The sequence below is a fragment of the Rhipicephalus microplus genome, chromosome 9, assembly GCF_043290135.1.
Source record: "Rhipicephalus microplus isolate Deutch F79 chromosome 9, USDA_Rmic, whole genome shotgun sequence".
NCBI classification, from domain to species: Eukaryota; Metazoa; Arthropoda; class Arachnida; order Ixodida; family Ixodidae; genus Rhipicephalus; species Rhipicephalus microplus.
Window position 1 is genome coordinate 21,920,184 of NC_134708.1, and position 27,523 is coordinate 21,947,706.

Sequence of the window (27,523 nt, forward strand, 5' to 3'; positions counted from 1 at the left end):
ATCATCATCGGGCCTACAGTATTTCTGCCTCTATCAAAAATGCAGCCACCGCAGCTGGAATTTAATCCCGCGATCTGCGAGTCAACAGCCGAGTGCCTTAGGCCACTATAGACCACCATGGCGGGGCTTCAATTTCAATGGAACTTGTGTGCAGTGGGATTTATAAAATTTCAGTGGCGTATACCCGTTTACGAAGATAGTTTTCCGATATGCAGCGCAGGCAGTATAACCACTAGCTTAAGCAGCTTCGCCGTTAAAATTCGCATCTCGCATTCTCTGGTTATTTATACAGATCTGGCTTGGCACCTTCCTCGCTTCGTTGCTTTTACAGGGAAGATGAAAAGTACGGCCTTTTGTGATCTCTTGTCGAGGGTTTTGCGCTTTGCTGCTCGTCCCTGGATTAGATCGAAATCCCCGAAATATACTACCCTTTGGCGTTCTGACTCAGAAATACGGCGTTGGCCTTTCGATAATTTAATAGCACGGCCAGTGAGATTCATACTGTAACCACGGATTCAAAACATTGTGATTAACTGAAGTATACGCTCCATTATATCTTAATTCCGTATTCTTGAATTAATTCTTATTTCCTCAGTATCAAACTGGGCCTTTCTCCCCCTGGTTTTTTATTTTATTGAATGATAATATGATAAGTTTTTGAACAATGCAAAAATTATTCTCTGCCTATATTTTAAGTATTTTATCCTAGTTACTCGAATTCCGGCCGACTCTCCAAGGTGGGCGTGAGGGAATATTTAAGGATTTACATCCGCATCTACATAGCTTCTATAGGCAGCCGTATAGTGCAGGAGTGTAGCCAGGGAGTGGCACACTGGGCCCATGCCTCCCTCCCCCCCTCCCCCCGAAATTTTTTCCGCCATTGTATGAAGAGCAAAAAATCTGTATAAGAGAGTGCCCCCCACCCAGAGAAAAAAATTCTGGCTACGGGCCTGGTATAGCGCCTATACAGAAGAAAGCATTAAACCCAAGAATAAATTTCAGCGACTTATCAGAACACAATTTTACGTATGGGCCACCTGCTTTTCGTCGTTTGATACGTTCCTTTTCTTTTTCAGGCGAAGCTTCAGTTCGTAAAACAACAAACGGTCTCGTGCTCTCGGTAAGTGTAATTATATAAGACACATATAGGACGTACCCATATAGACACACATATACACATAGCCATGTAGACGCATATAGACACGCATATGAGACGTAGCTGCGTAACACATAGATACATAAGAAGCGTATACATGAACACGAGCGACGCAGCATGCGAATATGAGCCGGTTTGCAATACTAATGTGAGCCTTCTCTATCGGCTCAAGGTAGCGCCAAATGTGTTTTCGTCGTAGTTACCCGCTGTCACAGCTGTGCGCAGGGTTCGTTATTATTAAGGGAAAGGGGCAATTATGAACCAACCTTCTGCCCAGTTCGATCAAGTGTGAAATAACGCAGCCTTCGCATGCAATTACAGTAAAAATGAAGGTGGAAGCTACGGCGAGCTTTTGACAACGGTGTGCCTTTTGTAAGCAGTTCTTGAAACATCAAGCGTCCTACATTAGAGAAGGAGAGGGGGGTGAAGGTTGGTCGCAGCACTCCCCCTTCCCAATCATGCTAATGTACTTTGCGCCCCCTCCCGTGTCGCCGCGCTCCTTATGTGATTCTTAAAGAGAAAAGAAGAGAAAATTGAGCCCCGTGACTGTCTGCATCAGAGTGCGACACCTCAACAGTAGCTCACGAGAGAGGGGGGTAAGGAGGTATTAAAAGTATAGGATTAAAAGGTATATAGATAGAGAGAGGAAGGAGAGAGCGAGACGCAGAGACAGCGAATGACAGAAAACGACGTAAGTAAAGAGAAGATAGGAAAGATGGACACGGTCGCAGGAGTCCGAGGATGGGGCACCACTCGGCGAGAGCTCTTGTTGGCGTCAGGAGATGGCGTATAAATGGCGAGCCCAGTCGGCCAGAGCTGCGCTGTCGTCGGAGATCGCGGGGGCACAACCGGTCGGCACGAAATCCAGAGAGTGAGAGACAGCGCTCTTTCCCCGTAATGTCACTGCTGTATAAAGCTGACTTTGCACTTCCCTTGCACCCCCTTCCCCCCCCCCCCCAATCCCGTGCACCCGCTTATGAGTGCTTCAGAAACATGTGTGGCCTTCACCCTGCACTTCTAACAGTGACAAAGCAGGTCTGACCGAGGAAAGCTTTTAGTCAGACATGGCACCTTCCTTCGATGATCCGTGGGGGCGTTCCTCTTGACCACAGAATCACCAAGCTATGGCAGCTGAAGAGTGCGTCGCGGTAAATAGAGGAAAAAAGAGAACATTGTCACGTGCTACAAAAGGTCTTCAACTAGGAAGAACTGAGCCGGTGGGGAGACGCACCGAAAACTGGCAAGATGGCTGCTTCAATAATCAACAACTTGCCAGAGCACGCGCTGCCCCAGAACATCGTCTTCCATTTTCGCGGGCAGCCATGGCTCGCGCTCGCCGTAACTAGCGGACAAGGGGCAATGTTTCGGCCCAAGAAGAAAATAGATGGGTCATCGATTGAACAAAGGAAATTTTGAATTGCTGCACAAACTTGAAGAAAAACAAGGGAGACATGAAAGAGTGCAGTTCCTGCGCTCTTTCCTGTCTCCCGTGTTTTTCCTCAAGTTTGTGCAGCAATTCAATTTTTCAAGTATGAACCAACTAGTCAGCAAAAAATTATTGCTTGAACGAGGGGGCGCGTTTTTGGCGTAGCGCTGCTGTCGATCACTGTAGTGACGTAGCGAAAATATCGCCGAGAAGCCTGTTGGGAAGGCGCTCGCGTGGTCCGTAAACCTTTGCAGTGGACTGCACTTTGTTCGGCCACGGTCACGTACGTGAATGCCTTCTTTCACTGAGGCCCCCGGCACCGAGAAGCACGTTTTAGCGTTTTAAACACACGTTCCGTTGTGCGGGGACAGACGCTTTGATTTGTAGCACGTGTCTACGGCGTCTGAACGTTCACGTAACGCTACATACCAATAGTCACTCCTAAAAAGAAAGGACACAAACCACGGCGCAGACTAAGAACTAAATGCATTTTATTCTTCAATAAAGTTGTTTCCATATCGATTTTATTCTTCGAGTCAGCCTATAATACTCCACGGCCATCTAAACGATAAAAAAAGGACTCGGTTTGCTCAGTTGTTTTTGTTGTTCGCCTATTAACTGTGGCGCACACTCACTGTGGGGTATTGTTCAAGAATGGGGATTGGCCATGAACAGGCCGAGTCTCCATTTTCTCTCTTTCCCTCTGTTTCTTAGAGATAGTGGTGCCATATACATATGCTGACTGGAAGAATAAGACGCGTTGCGTTCTTAGACAGTGCCATGGTTCGTGCCTTTTCTTCATCCACTCATCTAAGCGCCCCACCGTGGTGGGCTGGTGGCTAAGATTCTCGGCTGCTGACCCGCAGGTCGCTAGATAGAATCCCGGCTGCGATGGCTGCATTATCTATGCAGAGGAAAATGTTGTAGGCCCGTGTGCTCAGATTTGGATGCACGTTTAAGAACCCCAGATGGTCGAAATTTCCGGAGCCCTCCACTACGGCGTCTCTCATAATCATATGGTGGTTTTGGGACGTTAAAACCCACACATATAAGTCTTCTTAGCGCTGTTTTTGGGCTCGAAATCGCTAACCAACCAACTCAGTGACGCATCCTACTGCAGTCACCCTTCGTCCTATGTACTTTACTTTTCAGGAGGACGCTTCCACAAAGATGGCGGAAATGATCGGGCGGAAGCTCTCTGTGCTACTGGAGGCCTACAAGAACGAGAAACAGCGAGAAGACAAGCCAGAACACGGACAGCTGGAGAAGCAGCAGCCGCAGCGGAAGCCACAACAGCAGTCACAGCCACAGCCACAGCAACTGCGTCAGAAGCGACAACAGAAGCAGCAGGGCGAGAACATCGGTAGCCGACCCGGTAGTCCCGTCCCCGTGGCTACTTCTTCCAAGCCCGAGGTCTCCTCCATCTTGAGCATTGATTCTGATGAATTGCAGGTGACCCACCTGTGAATCATGTGTGCGTCAATAGCGGAACAAATATTCGATACCCACCATAATTGTTATCACTCAGCGATAAGTCATCGTGCAGGATTACTCTCTAAAGCGAGACTCAGAAGGGTGATGCGCTTTTTTTTTTGTTCACTTGGCAGATTTCAGGCATAGCATATCACGATGATGGAGGAATTCTGACTGTAAACGAGGGTAAGAGCATTTAGATCGAAGGTGGCTTAGAAGGTCGGATGGCTTGGTGTAAATGTTGCACCAGGCTTCATATCAGTTCTGAACACTCGTTTCTCAAATAGTTAGGTTTATAAACAGTCTTTCTCTATTTAAAAAAAAAAAACGGCGGGATGGCGACGTTGAGAAGGGCAGATTTGAAGCCACGCTGCAATGGGCGTCTTCTGTTTCATTGCGCCAAGTTGTAAGACTATTGAACTGCGTTCGACTGGTGAAGTTTGCAGCATGGAGTCCTTTGTCTTGCGGGGATTGGATTTTTTTTTCTACCTTCCTGCGTCGTATATAGCTTATGCGTTTAACTGTGCGTATAGCTTATGGTTTAACTTAACGACTGCGCCCTCGGAAAGCACGAAACTGCAACGCCACGTGTGCTAAACGTCAGATATATTTCTATAATTGTGTAAATCGGCGATGCGAGGACAAAATGCCAGCACACTTTGTTGTTATGGTCACTTCAAGCCACTCGTACACGGAATGGAGACACTATTAAACAGCTCGGTTGCATCTACTATACACATGCTATTTCGTTTTGTAGCGAACACGCCTTGAAGGGAATCGCGCATATTAAAGTTCTCGCGAGAATATGTGTCAAGAATTTCTGCATAGACGCTCCAAAGTCACACATTCTCTGCACAAAGGTTGCACGGTGATAAAGGAGTTTATTAAAGAGTTTCTCAGCCAAATTATTTCCGTATTTCATTAAGGCGAAGGCCTTAGATTCTTCACCGAACACAAAATGTGACCGACGGCGCTGCTGGCGACAACATGCCACCGTGCCAGGACACGGACGGATGGACGTGAGCACGAGACGTTAAAGGCTTTCACCTTCAAAAGAGAAAAAAAGGTGTGGACAGTTACGTCGCTCTGATACACATGGGCACAAGTGGAAGCGCTATTTCGACAGTTCTGTCCTTGCTGGGGCGACCAGGCGTACAAACACGCACCTGTATAAATAGGAAAAAACAAAAAAAAAAAAAAACACGAGGAGGTGAGGGATCCCACCTACCCTAAACACTAAAAAAGGCGGAGGGGGCGGAGGGCGGAAAGGGAGCCTCACACAATGACGTAATAGCAACATGGGTTGGGCGCTGCGGCTTGGGGGGGGGGGGGGGGTGTCCAAATGTCAGCCGCATACATTGATCCAAGCCTGCAGTCAGGGGGCGTCGGCGCAAGAGAAACGGGTGCCCCTCTCACGAAATGCCGCGGTGTAAGAATAGTTTTTACACCGTGAGAAATCCTTATAGATGGTGTGTATTATCGGGAAATAATGTTCTGAAATGAAAATAATGTTCTTCTAGGCCTTGAACGTGCGTCCCCACCCCGAGAAATACTTTTGCTAAGGGCTTCCATTGACATAATAGGAGATGGGGGTGCCGTGATGAAACTTCTCCCCCTCCTCCAATGAAGGGGAACGAGCGTACGCTTATCTTTGCGACTGCGCAAGCTGAGATAACAGTGTGTAGCCGACAAGCGTGAAACCTTGATAGGCTCGACGCTTAGTGCTGACATCGAACACGTGCTTCACGAAGAAATAAGTGGTGAGGAGGAGATATCGCCTGAAGGAAAGGGTACCTTAGGAGAGGAAGAAACCGCTCCTTCGTCGTTGAGCACGCGGAGGAGGGGGGCAATCGAAATGAAGTTTTCGTTCGTTCACTACAGTTGTCAAGAAGTGATGACGTCACGACCGCCATTTCTCGCACGTCGTCAGCTTATTCGAAACGCTTAACTCGTGCTTTGTACTACTATCAGCGTCAAATGAAACCCCGACAGCGGCGAGCCTTAACGATGGTATAGAGCGTACCGTCTATTTTTCATTATGCAAGCGCATCCCGTTCAACAGCTCTGCGCATGCACGCTTACGGTGATAAGCGGATGGCACGCACTATACCATCGCGAAGACTTGCCGCCGTTCGCGTTTCATTTGACGCTGATAGCACATCACTCTATGCTTTTTACTTTTGTTGTATCTTTTTTACTTTTCACTTTGTGCCACTTACTGCCCCGATATAGCTCGGGTGCTAACGCGGAGCGTTGCCTTGTGCCACGCTTTTCTTATCATCCATCATCGGCGGCTGGCTGATCGGGTTGATAACGCGGACGGACAGTGGCTCTGATCAGTGACCATACGCGAAGAGCACGAAAAACAAGTGGGCATCGGACAAGGAATCGTTCTGCGAGTTGCACCTTTCGTTTCCGCGATTACGTCGGTGCACGGTGGTGCTGTACCAGTGACGAAGCGCTTAGGGAATGATAAGCGGATCGCACGAAAGAGACGCTGCTGGTGGGTGCGGAACATCGAAACGCAGTTCGCGATCGAACTGTGGTCGACCGAGGAAGTCGAGCGCCCGGACACCGTTTTCTAGAAGCTTCCGCCGTGCTTTCAGTCACCGCAGCAAGGTCGCAACACTTGGTGCGGAATCCATTTTTGTCATCAACCGTACTAAACTTTCTGTCGTTTTAATATTCCCTGCTAATATACCGCTATAGTGCCGCTGTCGCCAATGTCTTCGGGGCGTCGCCATGGCTTCACTGTCGTCGCTGGTCTGTCGATGGGAACTGTGAGCATTCTCTTTACCTATCTTTTGCGCATGACGCTAAGGCACTGTTGCTTACTCGTGCTGCGCCTTTTAAAACTATGGTTCCCGTGCTTTACGCGCTGAAACTAGGAAATCATTAGGAGACTCATGGTAACGGGGCATGCCGGGAATTATTTTGACCAGTGGCTGTTTTATGTCCCACTTGTGGCTGCTGCAGGGTTTCATCATGAACAAACAACTGGCGCAGCTTACCATTCTAATGGTGTTATTTATACCGAAGGGGGGGGGGGGGGGGCTTTAGCCCTTCACAATTGAAACTAACTCCACGTCATTGCCTCCCCCCCCCCCCCCCGCAAACTCTGACATTATCATAAGACAACGAATAAGTACTCTGCATCCATGCTCCCCTCGAAAGAATTCACTTGTTGTGCCTGCTTTCCCTCTCCCCCGTCGAAAAGTCCTGGCCCAACCCCTGCTTTACAGTGCACCCGATTACGCGGCTGCCGTTTCATTTTGCTTCCGCAAAAATGCGGCTGCCGTGGTAGGTAGAAGAACCTTCGTACTCGACCATTAGCGACGCAAGTTAGGCGCTGATATATATATATATATATATATATATATATATATATATATATATATATATATATATATATATATATACTGCGAGGGAGGGGGGTTCACTCCTACAGCTATTGTGCGTCAAAAAATTGCGAAGAAAGATACTACTCACGTAAAAGCAGTCCCTCGGTGTCTTTGTAGAAGTTACATTGACCGAAACCACGGTGCAAGAATACTTTACGCTGTGGAGCGAGCGCTCGGTGGGGAAGGACCGATTATGCTCTCGTTTGCGGCATGCCGATAGATGGCTCACCGGTCTGAGGCACGTGGCGGGCTGCTTGCAAATTCCACAAAGTACATCCGGCGCGTGGGCGATGGTTTCCAAATTTGAGGAAACTGGGTTATCGCGCGATATGAACCACGTGACACCCATAGAGCTGTGCCGCGAAAGAGGGGGTGATAAGGGAGAAGGTTGACGGCGCGGCGAGGGTGTTGTGGCGACGATAATGAGCGCCGCTACTTTCCTACGTCACGGGGCTCTCCTACACCGAGAGGGACGGGGAGTCGGGTCATACTTCGTAGCGCCATCTCTCGGTATCCTTGCGAAGCAGGACATTATCGGGTAGAGGATAGTCCCGGAGTTCGCTCACTTAAACTATTCTTGCACCCTGACCGGAACGGACGTTTGCTTGCAGTGCAAAGGCGGGGGACGTTGGTCCAAATAAATATATTTTATTTTTTTTTCGTTATTTCCTCGTTCTCATTCCTGTGGGCTGGCCCGTCTGGTCTTGTAGATGCCGTAGGCGAACAGAGCCGCGAGTGCGATGCCGACGCCCAGGAATACCACAAAGAAAGACAGGCCGGCTGCTTTCGCTGTAAGAAACCACATGCGAGGAGTTGAAACACCTAAAGATTAGTCATCGATCAGATTTCAAAACAATGCAAAAAGAAACAATGCAGCACATGTGCTATGGTACATTGAATGACGTGGGCAGAGGATCTCTGGACTACATCAAATGCCTGTGTCCTGTGGTTCCGATGCATTGTAAGGAGCCAGGTGTGCTGGCGGACTAGTCAAACTTTTATCTTGTCCTCTAGGAGGCTTATAAGTTACGCTGTATTAAAGGAAAAAAAAAAACATGTTGCTCGACACCACAACGATTGGGTTGAGATTGAATGAACACAACGCTACGTTGTGCGTCACACTTAATTTTCTGTCCTTTTTGACGTCACTTCCCGCTTCTGTCACGTGACTTCCTGGTCATACGGAACTTTCGTATTGCCACTTTGGATCAGTAGAACGACTTTCGCGCCTCTTTGTCGACGATTGTACTGTACAGACAATCAGTACGCAACAATTTAGAATTAAGTCACTTCCAGCTTAGACTCTAGCATTGGAATACTTCTTTACTGCTTCTTAGCGGTGTTACAGCTGGTGTAAGCGCAGGAAGAAAAAAATGCGAAGAAAGGACAAGACAGGGGCGTGAGCCCATATGTAGATTGACTAATTAAATAATTAGTGTGAAATCTTTGTCGAAACTCACCGTTGCTGTGAAATGCCTGGGGCGCTCTTGCTACCGGGTCGTTATCTGCAGAGAAACGGAGCACGGTAGTTAGTTAAGAAAGGAGGCACGTTGATTTTGACAGACATACTACAATTATCTCGTTTATTTCTTGAAACGCGTACATTAAGCGGATTCGACTTTTCTATGTCACGCATGCATAACGGTTATAATTCACCGTTGTATTTGCCTCGAGGTTTTCAATATTTTAATGTTCATATATTACAGACACTTTGATGAAATGAGCACATAGATAAACTGATACAAATGGGGTGGCAAAAAATCCGTCTCTTCACGAACATCTTGTTATGACTGCTCGCAACCATGAAAATAGTGAGCAGGTAGTGGAACAAACAGGCATGCGAAACAAAGATGCCTAAAGAGTTTTTCTTGCGAATTTAGACACAACCGATCATGGAATACCAGGTTAATTTTGAATTAATTTTGATGGCATGGCATTCTTGCAGTGCTCGTAAATCTAACTACGCTGTCGCTTTTTTTTTGCAGCCTGCCCTCACCGAAATGAGGTCGCGCTGTAGCAGAGAATATAGATATTGTTACGAGTGACTGTGTTTATTTACGGATGAGGTGAAATGGCGTTGTTAAATATCAGCGTACTTCTGAGACAGGCCTAGAACGCTTCCACCCAACCACACAGTCCAGGCGCCGCTCCACTACTCTTCTTCTTCCGCGCCCCGTTGGCTCGCGCATCTTCGTTTCAATATTCCGCGCCCTCGTGCACTGGCAACGCAACACCTTAGCTGTTAGGATTATCCCACGGCGTGCGCCGTGTAGTATTCACTCACATTGTCCCGTGTACGTGTACGAGTTGCAGATGGGCGACATGACGGTGCCGTCGGTTCCCTTGTCGCCGTCGAAGAGCAGGCAGTCGCCCTTGCCGAGTTCGTTCTTGCACGAGCAGTGGTCGAACCTTTCGCAGCGGAAAGTGGCCTCCCAACACTGTCGCGCACACTCGGCCTCCGACACCTTCTTGATTGTCGTGCGTGGCGTGCCCAGCAGACGAACCCTCCGCTCCTTGCGGTAGTCGCTGATGTGCTTGCCTGTGAGCGACGTCGTTGAAACAGAACACGCTCGCGATATAACGCTTTCAGTCGTTCACCATTCTCTGCTTTACACACACAGTCACAGACACAGACACAGTCACACACAAAGTCACACACAAACTCACAGACACAAACTCACAGACACAAACTCACAGACACAAAGTCACAGACACAAAGTCACAGACACAAAGTCACAGACACAAAGTCACAGACACAAACTCACAGACGCACAGACACAGACGCACAGACGCACAAAGACACAGTCAAAAAGACACAGACGCACAAAGAGAGAGAGAGAGAAATTATGAGAGAGAAGCTGAGAGGTTGGCTTGAATCAATTTTACGACCCGCTACTCTGAGTTATGAAAGGGAGGGGGATGATGAAGAAAGGAGAGAGAAGGTGTTGATGATGATGGGGGATGGTGGCGATGAAAGGAAAATCGCGATGCCCGAAAACTGTTCACTGTGACTCAGAAGTATACGCTCTATTGGGCCACTCTGTGCATCATTACTTCGCGTTGTTTCTGTCATTCTTCTCGTATTTTTAGCTTTGCAAGTGTGGCGGTTTGGGCTAGTTGGTATGACATGACGATAGTTACAACGCGAGAACAGAACGACGACCTTCTTCTCTCTTTGTCGTCGTTCTGTTCTCGCGCAATAACTATCGTTTTAGCCTAGCGCCACGTTTCTCAAGTATTTGAAGTGAACAAACGGTAAAAGGCAGGCTAGTTGGTGCGTGTCGTTTAAGAAACAAAAGAAAACAAAAAAGCGCATAAACAGGACGGATCCAGCGAAAGAAGCACGCACCCGTCCATGTGTGCATGATACTTTCTATCCTTCCCGTATATGCGTTGTTTCTTCATTCCTCAAACTGTTTAGTCTCCCCTATACTTTTGTCTCACGCGATAACTTGTTCAGAGCTTCCCGAATATTGTGACGAGGTGGAGATTCTGTGGCAAGCAGGTGTTCTATATACCACACAAAAGCCACGCGTATACTTGAAATACCTTGAAATGAAAATACATTTCATGTTTCGCAAACGCAAGCGTTCTGCATATTGTCACGTTAAAGAGACAGGAGACGTTTTTAAGGCGTCCTCACAAAAGTCCGAAGAGCGGTCGGCTCAGCGCAGCCAAAAACAGAACAATGGCACGAGGGGAACTGCCACTTCGTCTGCCTCTTTTGCGCTGGCAGATCAAGCGCGCGGCACTGCCCCTCCTCCCTGAAGAGCATCGCCTCGATGCTAAACGAAGCGTGTATCGTAAAAAAAAAAAAACATTGTCACAGTGTGTGGTACGGTTTTAACCGCACCACGTGCACAATCTCGGGTCGTAGCTGTCGGCGTCGGGGTGGTTGGCTTCCGTCCGGAAGGACTTCGTAATTGACGTCGCTCACTTGTCGTAGCACTTTGTACGGGCCAAAATACCGACTGAGAAGCTTCTCAGAGAGACCTTTGCAGCGCACAGGGGTCCAAACCAACACCTGGTCACCTGGTTTATAATCGACTTGTCTGTGGCAGCGGTTGTAGCGCTGTGCATCGACGCCTTGTTGTTTCTTGATGTTTACGCGGGCTAGTTGACGTGCTTCCTCGGCTCGTTGCACGAAACACTCAGCATCTTCGTCGAGATTCTCGATGTTGTCAATGTCGCATGGGAGCATTGCGTCCAACATCGTCTGAACGTCCCGACCGTATAGAAGACGAAACGGAGTGAATCGTGTGGTCTCTTGCGTAGCGGTATTATACGCGAATGTTACGTAAGGCAGTATTTCATCCCACGTCTTGTGCTGTACGTCTATGTACATAGACAGCATATCAGTCATCGTTTTGTTAAGCCGCTCGGTCAGTCCATTTGTCTGAGGGTGATACGCTGTTGTCTTGCGATGCGTGGAGTAACTTAACTGAAAAACTTGTTCAAGGAGCCTTGCTGTAAACGCTGTTCCTCGGTCTGTGATGACACAGGATGGAGCACCGTGGCGTAATACAATTCTCTCGATGAAAAACTGAGCAACTTCACAAGCCGTGCTTTTAGGAAGCGCCTTAGTTTCAGCATAGCGGGTTAGATAATCTGTAGCGACGATTATCCACTTGTTGCCGGAAGATGACAAGGGAAACGGACCCAGGAGGTCCATGCCGACTTGATCGAAGGGTGTTCTGGGTGGCTCGATAGGGTGAAGTAATCCCGCAGGCTTAACAGATGGGGATTTTCGGCGCTGGCATTCGCGGCAGGCTTGAACGTACTGTTTAACGCAAGCGGCAAGTTTCGGCCAGTAGTAAGACTTTCGTACCCTAGCGATGGTTCGGGTGATGCCCAGATGGCCCGATGGAGGCTCGTTGTGGCAGGCAAATAGAATTTCCTCACGCAGCTCTGCGGGGACGACCAACAGGTAAGTTTTGTTGCTGGCGGCTGCGTTCTTCTTGTACAACACGCCCTGTCGTAAGCAGAAGGATGACAATCCGCGAGTTATATGCTGGGGCAGTGATACGTTGCGGCCCTCTAGATGTTCAATGATAGGTCGCAATTGAGCATCTGCTCGCTGCCGTAAAGCCAAGTCTGTTACGCTTACGGAGCCAAGGAAAGGGCAGTCCTCTTCGAAGCTCTGAGCGGCAGGCTCAACTGGCGCGCGTGACAACGTGTCCGCATCTTCGTGTGCACGACCGGACTTGTACACGATAGTGACGTCGTACTCCTGCAGACGTAGGCTCCACCTTGCCAGTCGTCCGGAGGGGTCTCTGAGGTTCGCAAGCCAGCACAGCGAGTGATGATCCGTCACTACTCTGAATGGACGGCCGTAAAGGTAAGGTCGAAACTTAGCAATTGCCCACACGACAGCAAGGCACTCCTTCTCCGTGGTACTGTAGTTTGACTCCGGGCGTGTTAGGGTTCGGCTTGCGTAGGCGATAACCTTTTCAATTCCCTCCTGCCGTTGGACGAGTACCGCGCCCAGACCGACGTTACTGGCGTCGGTATGAATTTCTGTTTCGGCTTCCTCGTCGAAATGTCCAAGAACAGGTGGTGATGCCAGGCGAAGCCGAAGCTCTGTGAATGCTGATTCTTGTTCAGCACTCCAAACGAACGGCGTATCGTCTCTAGTGAGTCTAGTTAATGGTTCGGCAATTTTCGAAAAATTGCCTATAAAGCGCCGGTAGTACGCGCATAGACCAAGAAACCGCCGCACACTTTTCTTATCGGCAGGAGTCGGGAAGGCTGCGACAGCGGCGGTTTTCTCAGGGTCAGGACGGACGCCTTCTGCGCTTACGACATGTCCAAGGAACTTTAGTTCTTCGTAACCGAAATGGCATTTTTGCGGCTTTAACGTAAGGTTAGCCGTCCGAATCGCCTCAAGTACTTGTCGTAGTCGCTTCAGATGTTCGGAGAAGCTGGTTGAAAACACGACCACATCATCCAAGTACACAAGGCAGCTTTGCCATTTTAAGTCAGTCAACACAGTGTCCATCATGCGTTGGAAGGTAGCTGGCGCAGAGCAGAGTCCGAACGGTAGCACCCGAAATTCGTAGAGGCCATCCGGCGTGACAAAGGCGGTTTTTTCGCGGTCGCGCTCATCAACCTCAATTTGCCAGTAGCCACTCTTTAAATCCAGGGAAGAAAAATACTTCGCTCGTCGTAGTCGGTCAAGCGAGTCATCAATACGCGGCAGCGGATAAACATCTTTTTTTGTGACGTTGTTGAGCTTTCTGTAATCTACACAGAAGCGAAGCGTACCGTCCTTCTTCTTAACCAGAACGACCGGTGAGGACCAGGGACTGTTCGAAGGCTGGATAACGCCGTCGTCGATCATTTCTTTCACTTGCTGCTTGATAGCTGCGCGTTCTGTCGGCGAGACGCGGTATGGCTGTTGGTGAATAGGTCTTGCGTCGTCGTAAGTGATTATCCTGTGCTGTGTAATTGGCGTCTGACTCACTTTAGACGACTGAGCAAAGCACGCCCTGAATTCAAACAATAGCTCTCGCAAGGCCCTCTGGTTCTCTTCTGGCAGTGCACTGTTCATGTCAACATCTATTACGGTTTGTCCATTGCGGCTACTGTCTTCACAGGCAAAACACTCAATGACGTCCTCCAAGGCTTCAGCGTAGGCGACCGCAGTGCCCCGGAAAAGGTGACGATGCTCATTGGTGAAATTTGTAATCATGACCTCGGCTGTACCGTTCCGAATGTCAATGATGCCTCGTGCCACAGAAATTCCAAGCGCCAGCAGCAGGGAGACGTTGCACTCTGCCACTGTTTCACCGTCACTGGTTCCTTCGGAAGTCACCTGAATTAGGATACTTGCACGAGGTGGTATTGTGACACTGTCGTCGGAAACACGGAGGGCGGTTGTACGGCGGTTGGAGTCCCTTGACGTAGCGTTGACTGTCGAAAAGGAAATGCAGCGTCGCCGTAGGTCGATTACGGCGCCATATTCCCGAAGAAAATCGAGGCCGAGAATTAATTCGCGGGAGCAGTCACGTAGCACGATGGAGCTGACCAAAAACGTGCAGCCTCGTATTTGTAGCCTGGACGTGCACAAACCAACCGGCGTTACAACATGTCCGCCAGCTGTACGTACATGCGATCCTGTCCAAGGCATTATCACTTTCTTCAAGGTACGTGCCAATTGTCCGCTAATAATCGAGTAGTCAGCACCAGTGTCTATTAAGGCAGTTAAATTGCGACCGTCGAGCAGCACAGGTATGTCCATTGAAAAGTCGCTCAGCTGGGATACAGGCGCCGGCGTAGTCGAATTTCCGTTGGTCCGATGTCGCGTCGATTGGAGGGCGAGGTCTTCATCACGTCGAGAATCAGCGGCCTCGCCTCGAAAGGTCGCTGGCGTTAGTTTTCCAGGCGAGGGCTCGGAGACCGTCCTTGCGGCCTTCGATTTCCGTTGCCTGAATAAGATGACGACCGCGGTGACGGTGAGCGCGACTGACGCCTGAGTGGGACGTTCTGCCGAGCGATAAAATCTTCAATTTCTGGTGGTCTCTGTCCAAACCGGGGGCGGGGTGAATTGGCAGGAAAACCCTGCAGCCCAAGTCGGCGGTACTGGCAGTCTCGGTAGAGGTGACCCGCTTCACCGCAGTGGTAGCAAAGCGGTCGTCGGTCGGGCATGCGCCATATGTCGGATTTACGCATGACGGGTCGAGTGTCTGCAAAATAAGGGACCACCTGTGCGGACTGCAGTGTGGCGTACGGGGTTGCGGCTGGTAGTGGGACTGGTGCAGGTGCGTTGTGTTCGAACGTGTCGGTATAAGTGGTGCGCTGGAAACCACTCACTGGGGATGGTGTCGTGGACGACGGAACGGTGCGTCTCAATACGTCTGCGTAGGTCACCCCTAGAGGTTCACTTGAAGTTGCGAACGCCTGAAGTGGTGCACCTGCGTTGGTGTCTCGCGGCGAGGTGTGCCGAGCGCATGCTGAACTTCGTCACGTATGATGGTGGCGATGCAATTCGTGGAAGGCTGCTGCTGCGCCTGGTTCAGCTGTTGCAGCTGTTGTAGCTCGTCGCGAACAACCGAACGTATCAGCTCGCGAAGCGCTCCCACGTCGGTCGGGAACGAGCCTAGCCCGGTGGTATAGGTAGCATTCACTTGCCGATCGTACTGGTTCCGCTGCTGCAGCGCCTTTTCCATGGCGACGGCTTCAGTGAGGAACTCCGCGACCGTTCTAGGCGGACTACGAATGAGTCCAGCGAAGAGCTGCTCTTTCACACCTCGCATCAAATGTCGCAGCTTCTTGTCTTCCGGCATGGTTGGATCGGCGCGAGTGAACAGATGAACCATATCCTCCACGTATGTAGCCACACCTTCATTAGGCATCTGCATGCGGGACTGGAGGGCCCTTTCAGCGCGCTCTCGACGATCGAGACTCGAGTACGTTTCGCGGAGCCTGTGACAGAACTCATGCCACGACGTTAGGAGGCCCTTGCGGTTCTGGAACCATGTGCGAGCACCATCCAGAAGACTAAAGTACACATTCTTGAGCTTCGCTACTTCGTCCCACCCGTTGAAATCCGCTACGTACTCGTACTCAGCCAGCCAATCTTCCACATCTTCATAGAGGCCACCACGAAAGGGACTCGGAACACGTGGTTTTTGTAGCGTGTAATGAGTGGGTGCAGCTGCGGGTGCAGCGGTTGGAGCAGCGGCGGCTCCAGCGGTAGGGGAAGCGGTGACAGCAACAGTATTCTCCATACCAGTCGACGTACTTGTACTGTGAGGCACAAACTCGGGGGACAGTCCTCGAATCCTCCGACTGAAACGGTGTACCGGCGTAAGCTCTGGGTTTTGGGTCACGTTCCGGCTGCTAGAAGGAGTCTGTTGCATAGGTGAGGTTACCCCGCACCTCCACCATTAAAATGTCACGTTAAAGAGACAGGAGACGTTTTTAAGGCGTCCTCACAAAAGTCCGAAGAGCGGTCGGCTCAGCGCAGCCAAAAACAGAACAATGGCACGAGGGGAACTGCCACTTCGTCTGCCTCTTTTGCGCTGGCAGATCAAGCGCGCGGCAATATAGACTACAATGCAACATGTAATATCGCAGTAATATAGAGTGGTATACAATAAACATTGCCATTGGGCGTCAGAACATGTGATTATCATGGCGACTTCGTGGTTTCAAGCCGGCCACCTATTACAAAAGGCGCACACCTTACTGCGCCTATTCTTTTAAGACGACGTAGTAGTGGGCGCATATAAATTTCGAAATCACTTTACGTGCATAATTGCTCGTTGTTTAAAGCATGGTATCCATTTCACAAAATTCAGCCGTGTGCGAAAGTTTTTTTCTGACACAGGCTAAGGGGTTGAAGTTCGCGCACTAGGGGCAGGATATCACTACCGCGTTCTGCTCTTAAAGGCGAAGCTTAGGACTTAAAGGCGAAGCTTAGGACGCTTATGGCGCAAGTTACGTGTAGACGTCGGTATAATTTTACCCATAATGTTGACATCGGCCTACCTGTGTTTACAAACATGGAGTGAGTCTATAGGTTAGTATTGAAATCCTACTCACGCGTGAAGTGACTGCACTTCTCTGCGCCGCTTCGGTCCAGGTCCTTGGCGTTGTCGACCTGCAGGATGCTCCTGTCCTGGAGGCGACAGGACAGTCCCCCCTCGCGCGGGGTCGCGCAGAAGTCGAACGCCTTGCACGTGAACTCCTTCTCGTTCATGCACGCGGCGGCGCACTCCGAGGCCAGGCTGGCGCCCACGTACTTGGTCGCCGCGGACGAGTAGCATATGCCCGGCAGCTCTTCGAAGTTCATCTCGTACGACTCTGCGAGAGGCACCGAAGACGGTTCATTGTGTGAGGTGGGGATTCCGGAAGGTGAAACGCTGCCCAACAAGCACGGGCAGACTTTATTCCGTGTCGACCGGTTGTGCCCCCGCGATCTCCGACGACAGCGCAGCTCTGGCCGACTGGCTCGCCCTACGCCATCTCCTGACGCCGACAAGAGCTCTCGCTGAGTGGTGCCCGTTCTCGGACTCCTGTGACCGTGTCCATCTTTCCCATCTTCTCCTTACTTCCGTATGTCGCTGTCCCTGCGCCACGCTCCCTCCTTCCTCCTCCCTCTATCTCTATACATTTAATCCTATACTTTTAATCCCTTATCACCCCCATTCCTGGTGAGCTACTGTTGAGGTGTCGCACTGTGATGCAGACAGCTATAGGGCTCACTTTTTTCTTCTTTTCTCTTCAAGAATTACATAAGGAACGCTTACAACAGACGAGCACAAACTGTCAGCTGTAGTTCAATAGGGAGAAAAAAAAGAACGCTTGTACATATAAAAGCAAACCACATCAATATCACGTAGCTAGGTGGGCTGGTGGGATAGTATAGTTTCATATTATTTAAAACGGTGTAAATGACAGGACAGCGTTCTTAGCGTGAAACTCTTGTTCTGTCGTTTGCGCTTCCTTAAACATAGCATCTGGCATCATATAACGTGCTCCATCACGACATGAAGGTAATATCTTCAAGCGCTGCTGACGCGCAACTACTGCGAGTGCTGATTGATTGATATGCGGGGTTTGACGTCCCAAAATCACCATATGATTACGACGGATGCCGTAGTATGGAGGGCTCCGGACATTTCGACCACCTGGGAGTTCTTTAACGTGCACCCGAATCTGAGCACATGGAACTACAGCGTTTTCACCTCTATCGAAAGTGCAGCTGTTGCAGCCGGGATTCGATCCCGCGACCTGTGGGTCAGCAGCCGAGTACCTTAGCCACTAGACAACCGCGGCGGGGCTACTGCAAGCGTCTCCTGCGGCGCAATGCAAAACGCTTCGAGGATCTCCTCTAATCTATTGCCACATCGGGACAAGAGTTTTGCCTGAGTAAGAATTGGACGGCAGTGCTACAACTGCATGGGCTGCGGTTGCGGGAAAACGAGCGACGTAAGCCTTAAAGACGAGGAGTGCGTAGACTGCGTGATAAACAAACGGGTGTTAAGGGTCTGAATCAAAAGAAAACGGGCATTGACAGGAAAGTAAGCGTTCTTAAAGTTTACCACTGGTCACCGATAGTAACAGTGAATTCGCAGAGAAGGCAAGCGCGCGAGGGGGAGGGGGGAATTCAGGTGGGTAGGTATTGTCAAGTATGCAAGTAATAACATAGAGCAGCAAGCTCAGAACCGGGTTGATTGGCGATTGATAGATATGTGGGGTTTAACGTCCCCGAAGCATCATATGAGAGACGCCGTAGTGGAGGCCTCCGGAAATTTCGGCCACCTGGGGTTCTTTAACGTGCCCCCAAATCTGAGCACACGGGCCTACAACATTTCCGCCTCCATCGAAAATGCAGCCGCCGCAGTCGGGGTGGGTTGATTAGTGGAAGATTGGAGAGACATTTGCCCTGCAGTGGGCGTAGTTAGGCTGATGATGATGATGATGATGATGATGATAAAGAACTGCATCGGGCAGCGGTTCTTCTCTTTTATGGAGTGTTTCTTATAAGGAAGATACAGTCTCATGAAGGAGAATGAGTCTGAACAATGATGATGATGAGGATTCAAGGAAGCCGTGTTTTCGCGCTGGGGATACACTCACTCGTGTACATGGTGCAGTCAGCCTGGAACTCGGTCTCTTCGAACTCTGGCTTTCGGGCCTCTGTGGCGATGACGCACTGCTTTCCGACCAGGCAGCTCGAGAAGGCGAAGCAGTCCTCGCGGTCGCGACAGACGTCGGCGCAGTCCTGCAACTCGAACGTGCCCACGTACTGACCGTAGGGCTTGTCCGTCTTGAGCGCCGTCACCACCAGGTTCTCTTTGAAACCTTCGGGTGCGTTGAAGCTGTCTGCATGGGGGAAATTAAATAAATATGCAGTTTAGCCTTAATGGCTATGAATGGAGTTGTCAACGGACGGAGTTGTCAGACTCGCTTAGCAATAACCATCACGTAATTGGAAGTAGCAAGTGCTTGAGTTCACTTCTGCATTCGTGACCAAAGATGTGGGTAGAAAAATGGGAGACAAGTGGTTTAATCTTCTACTTCAACTTTTTCTGTTTTTTGTTACCGCTCACGCACTGCAATTCCCAGTCGTTTGCTAAGTGAACACGTGTAACGTCACTAAAAACTAGTTCACTCTTAGAAAAAGCAATCACTCTTAGAAAAAGAAAAGAAAAATGGCTTTAATTCTTCTTTGACACCCTTGACTCGTTCGTATATGACTCCATGGAGGAGACATAGGAGTTCTCTTTGGGGGGTCATTCTACTCTCTGGAGTATCATGTTACCCAAAAGAGCGCTAACGTGGCTTCTTAAAGAGAGCGACACACGAGCCAAGCCATATGGCCCACATAAAAGAGTAACACGAGCTCTTTGTTTTTTATTAAAGTGTAGGGAGCATGATTTCGCCGATCGAAGCTTCGCAAGTGAACCTTCTTTGACACCGCTTTTTTTTTTTACCGCTTTTTTTCTCTCGTTCGCTTTCCTCCGAAACCTAGCAAATCACAGTGATTCGCACAACAGTGTCGATTATACGTATTCGGGAGGAGATACCAACGCCCACTAAAGTGACCAGCCTCCGTCTCATGAAACGAAACATTCAAGAGATGAAACTGTATAAGCGTGCACTGTTAGGATAGTTGGCGCGACGTTTCTAGGATGAATAACAGCGATACTGCCGATGAATAACACGTTAAAGAAAGGGACACAGGATAGACGGAAGGGGCGCTTTCATGGCAGTCCTGAGTCGTGAAATACTCTAAAAATAAATTACGAGAAGAAATAAAAGAATTATGGTTTCTCAATTAGGGCGAAGCGATGAACGCAATAAAAGAAGCAAGGCTAGCCGCTAAATCTTAAGGATCAGATTTTGCGTATGTCTACAAAACGCTAAATCACATGCGCCGTCTGTGCGACGAAGATGGCCGGCTCGTTTCATCTCTTCTTTAGACGCGTTCGTACAACGTCAATTGGATTGGGTTATGTTATCGATTATGAATACATAAGAAAGATGACGGTGAAAAAAAAGCCACCGAGTGTATTCACGTAATTGCAATCGCAATGAAACAGTAGTTCGTACACTTACTGCGTTGATGTAGGTGTCTCAAGTCTGGGTTCGACTCTCCGATCATGTTACGCAACCCTCCCGTGGAGTACTCTATAGTTTCAGCAACGAGTGTGCCAACCTGCGAAGAGAAAATTAAAGCGCATCACGTTCAAATTCAGATTGCTGGCTATCATTTTTATCAAGTCGCAGCACGAAGGGCAAGATAAAGCTACAAAAAAAGAGAGAGAAAGAAGAATGGGCATCATATATAATCCATGCTTCTGCTGGACACTAAAACCAGACTTGCTGGCCAGTGTTGCTTGCATGCAAAAAGAAAGTATGTTCATGCGAGGAATGACAGACAAACGAGCTCAGAGACCACAGTGTTATGAAACAGGGTGTCCCTTAGGAAAACCATTTTACCACCCCGCTGTACGTACTTAAGTTCAAGTGTAGGGTCGGCAAACTTTTGAGGCGGAGGGATAATTTTGCGTGAAGCCGACACAGTAGGGGCCGTACTCAAAATCGGGAGAGGGAGGGGGATGAGGGGGAGCTGCAGGCAAGAAGGATAGATCAGGTGAAGTTACAATAATATACATAATCTGAATTAAAACACCTTTGTTTTCTGCTCCATGTCACGAGGTTGCAATTCACTAACATACAGGTTGAAGTGGAAACCTTATATTCGAGGTCAGAACTGCCATGTCATCAAAAAAGTGGCAATGGAAAGGGAGGGGGTAAAACCACCTAAAAACATTTTCACTATAGTGGATCCCGTCCCCCCTCGCAGGAAACGCTTCGAACGAAAAACTCTGGCACATCTCGCCTCGTCGTCCCAGGTGCCCCTCGCCACTGGCCATGTCCCTTTCATTTCACAAAAGTCGCGTTGCTGGGTGGCGGCATTTGCCACAATAGGTCGGCGAACTCTCCCATTAGTCGACTGACTCGGCCTAACCCAGACTCGTATCGAGCTGTGAGTGTGATGGAGTCCGGGTAAGTAGCATTTTGGTGAGTATGAGTCCGAGCGAGTCCAGTAGAAGACTGTTTCTGTGAGTGCGAGTTCGACTGAGTTCAGCCCAGGGAAAATTTTGATGAGATTGAGTTCAGATCACAAGATTACTTGAGTGAGTTTGAGGAAGTTCCACGTTTTTTCTATACGGCTTACGGTTCTATCTGCTCAACTTCGGCTTTACTGTCAGCCTTACCTGAATTCCCGTTTACACTCACGGCTACTTGCACGCATTCTAAAAGCAGTGCCGTTCGTACACCGTTTCGATATTTATTGATCAATGGCGTTTCAAGAACTTCCCCGGATGATTTATTTATCCAGAGCTTCTCCGGAAGAGCTGGCCCACAGCCAGCTCTCCAGGGAAAGTCCTTGATAAATCTGATTTAGTGACATCTTTGAAGAAAAATAACCTAACTGATTTGCGAGCACTTATAACTCGTATTCAAAGGTACTATATGGAAATACGCCACGAAGAGCACTGATTACATGAGGTAATAGGTTGAAAGAACATGGACGACAAAAAAAAATCCTAGGAAAACAGACTCGCGAGTCGACTTACTCTCGTACTCACTCAAATTAAGCCATTAGTATGAGTCTCAGAGAGTCCGGCTGAATAATACTATAGTGAGTTCGAGTGAGTCCGGCTCAAGAAAATTTCTGTGAGTTCGAGTCGCAGTGAGTCCTGCTGGGGTAATGTTGGAGATTATGAGTGCGGACTGAACCCTAAGTACGAAATATATTTCATGAGTGAGCTTGAGTGAGCTCCGCAAGTTTTACCGGCCTCTGTTTCCCATCAATCACTTTGTCTCGGGATGCATTCCTTTGTCTCTGGAAATTCGGCGCTAGATTTGTTATCAGCACGGACTCGCTACAGGACGGGCACGTGTTGTTCGCTGGGAGAAATAGTAGCGGTAATTGAAGATGTGCCAACGCGCCACGAAAGCACGAATCGGCGCCGCGAAAACGACTGCCATGGAACGAGCTGCAGCCGCAGCCGCTGGTTTCCGTCGTGACTGCATGGTTGCAACGCCACAGATACCTCTAGTAAATGTTGGAGGAGGCTGTGTGCATCGGGCAGTCGAGCAACAAGTGATACACATCCTCCTCATTGTGGCCGTACGAACTTGTCGTACGGGTCACACGCTGAATTATGAATAAAACAGATGCTTTGTGTTGCGTAGTTGCATGCTGCCACTCATTTTAAGGAGAGGATGCAGAGGAAAGTCGCTGGAAGCGAAGCCGGAAAGGATAAGGGGGAGACCCTGACTTTTTGTATCTTTTTATTTTATTAAAGTGCAAGAAAAATAAACTTCGGAAAGACATTTAGTAGTTGCTACTATTATGAGAACCCCATCACAGCATAAATACTGATACTCTGCGATCACAGAGGTTCCACTCGTTCAATTAGTTTTCTGATCGCAGTAAATTGGAGGAATTAAGACAAATACGGGCTACCCCACGTAAACCATAAGCACATTTCGCCGCGCTAAGCTTTTGTCAGGAGTTGGGTCGAGAGGCCAGTGCGAACACGGGTTGGAGGCACTCGAAAGACGGGTGATCCGCCTCTGTTTGCACAGGAGGTTCGACTGAACTTACCACTATTACTGTGTTGAGGTGCTTCACGACAATCTTGAACTCGCTTTTTCGTAGTGCATCTTCCAGGTACGAGATGGCGTCTCGGGTGAGGACGACGTTTCTTCTTTTTGAACGTTCTGTCTCTGAATACACACACAAAAACAAAAAAAAAACAAAACAGGAACGATATCTGTATACTATAGGCAATATTCGACCCGTTCGAATATTCTAACGGATACCACAGGATTCCGATCCGATTCGACACGAAATTAAATTATTTTCTTTTAATTTAGAAGTCTTCGAAACGAACGATTGATTGATTGATATGTAGGGTTTAACGTCTCAAAACCACCATTTGGTTATGAGAGACGCCGTAGTGGAGGGCTCCGGGAATTTCGACCACCTGCTGGGTTCTTTAACGTGCACCCAAATCTGAGCACACGGGTCGGAACGAACGAATTGACGTATATTTGACTGCAAGTTGGCTCCTGAAAGTGGTTTCAATGCAGCCTGAAAACGCTTTGCTGTGGAACCCAACCCAACCAAACAAACTCTGCACTGCCGCAAAGCCACACGTCAAGGTTAAATGTGCGTATTGCTTCACCCTCGAATAGTTATTTCGTAAGTTTACAAGCGTGTTATGTGGGATTATATGAGCTATGAATAGTAAGTCTTAATATGTAACGTATTTTACCGCTTAAAACTCCAACACTTCGGCGACTCAAACCATGCTACTATTCAAAGTTGCCTCAACTTTACTTCGAAACAAAACAAGTGACATTCACGCATTTCGAGCCTCAATTCTTAAATATTTTGCGCAATTCAATTGGATGGTTACAAAAAAGCTTCTTTCGTTATAGTAATAGATACTGTATATTATCAAAACTATTGCATTCCAAATTCTACGACCAAATAACAATTCACCTCGAATTCGCTTCAAACATCAAACTTACTATTCGCCCATCCCTATTCTACCACGGACCTACTTGAATATAACGAAATAATGCGGGTCATGTTCTGCACACGCCGCGTAAACGCATGTCAGCCCCTTTTCACCAAGACTATGACACTTCAAATCAATGAAGCCAATGCTTAACTACCACGAGACGTGACATGGTGATTACTCTCGCGGATCTTACGTCACGATTCCCAAGAAAGCAATCGCTTGAGTACCATAGGGTGCCTTCTAAGACGTGCCGAAAACGAACGTTGGTTAAGGTCAACCGCAGGAGCTGCGATACTCACTCACGTAGGTGCTGCAGTCTTCCGAGTTCACGAGCACGCCTGACGAGTTGACACTCGCCTTCGTCGTCGTGGCACAGACTGAACTACAGTAGGATACGGCGCTGAAAGCCAGAGTAGAAACAGCGTAAGAGGCTCGAGAAAGAAAAAAAAAAGAGTCGGACAGCATCAATTCAGTTAAAGATATTTTAGCTTTTACGTGGCAAAGCAGCGTTGCAAACCTGTATCACGCAATGACACCTGGTTTTATCTTTTCAATATGCCAACCACCTCTTATGTAATACCTCAAACGTGGTCTTTAAGGTAATGAAATGAAGTAAAATATGATAATGAGTCGCGCCGTAGTGTAGGGCACGGGATATTGCGACCGCCCGGTGTTTTTTAACGTGCACTTACGCATCGCAAAGTACACGTGCTTCCAGCACTTTGCAACCATCGAAATACGATCACCCCGGCGGGATTGAGCCCGTGACTTTCGGGCCATCCGATTCCCGTGACATCTGCACCAGCGTCGCGGACAGCAACCGTTCAGGTTGTTCTCTGTGCGTACAAAGAAAAAAAAAACCACAACTCGCTCACTTGAGCGAGTTATGACGAAGACCACCTCGCTGTTAAAACAAGATATACAATCATGAGTAACCATTATCCAGCGTTCAACAACACTTACGTTAATTTAGACAAAAAAAAACTGCCTATCAGTTAACGAGCTGTCGCGGACACTATCAGGCATATGATATCGTTTAGCCCAATGTTATTCATTATTAGGAGCTAACCAGCACTGCTATAGCATAAGAAAAGACACGGTAGACCACTGCAGCACTCAATCGCGAAGTGCGGAGGAGAGAGAGTGGGCGCATTCATTAAGACATTCTGTCGCGTGCGAAAATTGCAGAGGCAGGCATAATGAATGCCCGGGATTTTTTATTCGAAATCGAGAACACTGCGCATTTTGTCCCGATTTTTTTTCTTCTATAAAGAAATCTGTCCTGAAGGAATTTTTATGATCGGTAAAAACCTCTATACTGAACGTCCTGCAGTTCAGAATGTCCTATCTCGGGCTGAGTTCCCTACGTCCGAACGTCCAGGTTATGCTTAGTCGCCGCTTCGGGGGCCTGCTGGACGACCCAGAATTGATCAGAGGGTCGGGAGCTCAGCAGGTCATCGTCCCACCTAGTCGAGACTACATGGGAGCGTATGCCTTTAGTAATTTCCTCGAATTCCCAGGAGCTGTGCTTGAGTGTAGCAGGTTCTATGTAGCGGATACTTTGCAGGTGCTGTCCTAGTAGATCTCCAAATCCGCTAGCGTGTGGTCGATTCCTATGAACACGCTCATTCTTTGTATGAGTGTACTATGTCTTAAAATGTGCTTTTCAAGCACTTCTTTCTCTCTTTCACACTTCAAGATATGTGGAAGTGCATATACTTGACGCGCTATACTCACGCACTTCGCGCGGATTTGTTCCGGGGTGGTTCACTTACAGATGGGAAAGTGTTAAGCATGAGCGCCCGCCTCCTCACCTGCAGTCCTTGTAGTCCTTGGAAGAGCACGCCTTGAGACAGTTGTCACGCGTGATGGCTCCCTCCGTCCATTCGGGCTCCATGATTTTCATTTTCGGTATCTCTGCGTAGTCGCCTGCGCGATCAACCGAGCATTTGTAGCTCACTCCGTCCTTGCTAAAGCGTTATGCCGAGCCGGGGTGCTGTTCTGCACTCTGTCAAATATTGTCAAATTTTGCAATGGTCGCATTTAAATTGAATAACAAAAGACGTAGCGGTTCTTTGTGCCAATTATATTTGACCAATGGCAGAATTTCGCAATGTACAAAATAAAGCCCATGGTTAAGAAGGAAGTTTAGAGAGAGGTCTTCAAGAAAGAATTGCTGAATTTAAAAATGAATTCATCTGTAAGTTTGCTTATGCCTCGTCGGGTGTTTAAAGACTTGTCACCCTCGTTCTGACATGCCATGTTGCATGCACAACAAGTGGGAATGCCAACAAATGTTTCAAAAATAATGCATACGAATGCGCTTTAATAGATTTCTAATAGCGTTCGACTTAAGTCGTCTTCGTTGTAGCTAAGAGACTCCGAAGATCTCTCTTAAGTTTGCGCACTTTGCGCGCAGCAGTATAAACAGCAGCAGATGCCCCCCCCCCCCCCTCCAACCTGTAAACTCAATGAATCAATCAATGAGTCAATTGATGAATGCATGAGTCAATGAATGAATCAGTCAGTGTAAGAATGAATGAAACAATGAATGAATCAGTCAGTGGATGAATGAATGAATCAATCAATCAATCAATGAGTCAATGGATAAATGAATGAACCATCAATTCAATCAATGAGTCAATGGATGAATGGATGAACTAACAAATCAATCAATGAGTCAATGGATGAATGAATGAACCAATCAATCAATGAGTCAATGGATGAATGAATGAACCAATAAATCAATCAATGAGTCAATGGATGAATGAATGAACAAATGAATCAACCATTGAGTCTATTCATTGATAAGTGAGTGAATCAATCAATCAGTTTATCAATTAATGAGTTGGTGAGTGAGTGAATGAGTGCATAAATAAATTAATCAAATAATCAATCAACCATAAGCGTAACAATCGTAAATAGTTTACGCTATCGGTTATACAAACCCGAAATTGCAGGATGTCCCAGAATAAGCACAGTGACGTAGGCCATGTTATCCGTGAAATCAATCTGAAAGTCAGAGAGATCGAGTTAGAACCGGTATCATATTCTGTTCTCTTGCTCTCATTTCCTTTCTTTCTTGATGACATGTACCCATAACGGGGAGAGTACAGCGAAACTATCTTTTCTCAGAGCCAATCTTGCAGCCGCTCATCGTCAGTGTAGCACGTGAATGCACTTGACAAGTTGAATTCGGCAACTTTGTTGATGAAAACTTTGTTCAATATGGAAGGAAATTGTGGCTGAAACGCGGCACATAGAGATAAAATGTCGCCGAGCAAGGCAAGTAGCTAAAGCCTACATTTGGATTCTGAGACCTGTCACAGTCATGGTAATATAATTCATGGTAATAGCGTCCCTTAATACTTACAGTGACACACTGGGATCGGTATTTGTTACTAATACCCCGAGGTATTAGTGACAAATGCCGATCCCAGTGTGGAACTGTAGGCTTGCACATTCTCTACTGGCCGATTTCTCACCCCTTCAGCCTTTCATCTTCGCC

At 48.2% G+C, this 27,523-nt stretch overlaps 2 protein-coding genes across 2 annotated transcripts in view; one reads left to right on the forward strand and one right to left on the reverse strand.

The window, feature by feature from the left end:
* Positions 1-6,657: 6,657 nt before the first annotated feature.
* Positions 6,658-27,523, forward strand: part of LOC119165617 (glutamate receptor ionotropic, kainate 5-like) — a 199,057-nt gene continuing 178,191 nt past the window's right edge. The window contains exon 1 of the mRNA XM_075873307.1: positions 6,658-6,835. The gene's annotated coding sequence lies outside the window, so the exon portion shown is untranslated. The remainder of the gene's footprint in view (positions 6,836-27,523) is intronic.
* The window catches only part of LOC119164920 (uncharacterized), a 62,177-nt gene continuing 42,742 nt past the window's right edge, over positions 8,089-27,523 (reverse strand). The window contains exons 15-24 of the mRNA XM_075873303.1: positions 26,964-27,027; positions 25,830-25,944; positions 24,315-24,415; positions 23,091-23,212; positions 20,525-20,624; positions 19,043-19,288; positions 17,003-17,263; positions 9,741-9,995; positions 8,917-8,961; positions 8,089-8,245 (exon numbers count right to left, since the gene is read on the reverse strand). Coding sequence (XP_075729418.1) covers positions 8,133-8,245; positions 8,917-8,961; positions 9,741-9,995; positions 17,003-17,263; positions 19,043-19,288; positions 20,525-20,624; positions 23,091-23,212; positions 24,315-24,415; positions 25,830-25,944; positions 26,964-27,027 — 1,422 coding nt within the window. The 3' untranslated portion in view covers positions 8,089-8,132. The remainder of the gene's footprint in view (positions 8,246-8,916; positions 8,962-9,740; positions 9,996-17,002; positions 17,264-19,042; positions 19,289-20,524; positions 20,625-23,090; positions 23,213-24,314; positions 24,416-25,829; positions 25,945-26,963; positions 27,028-27,523) is intronic.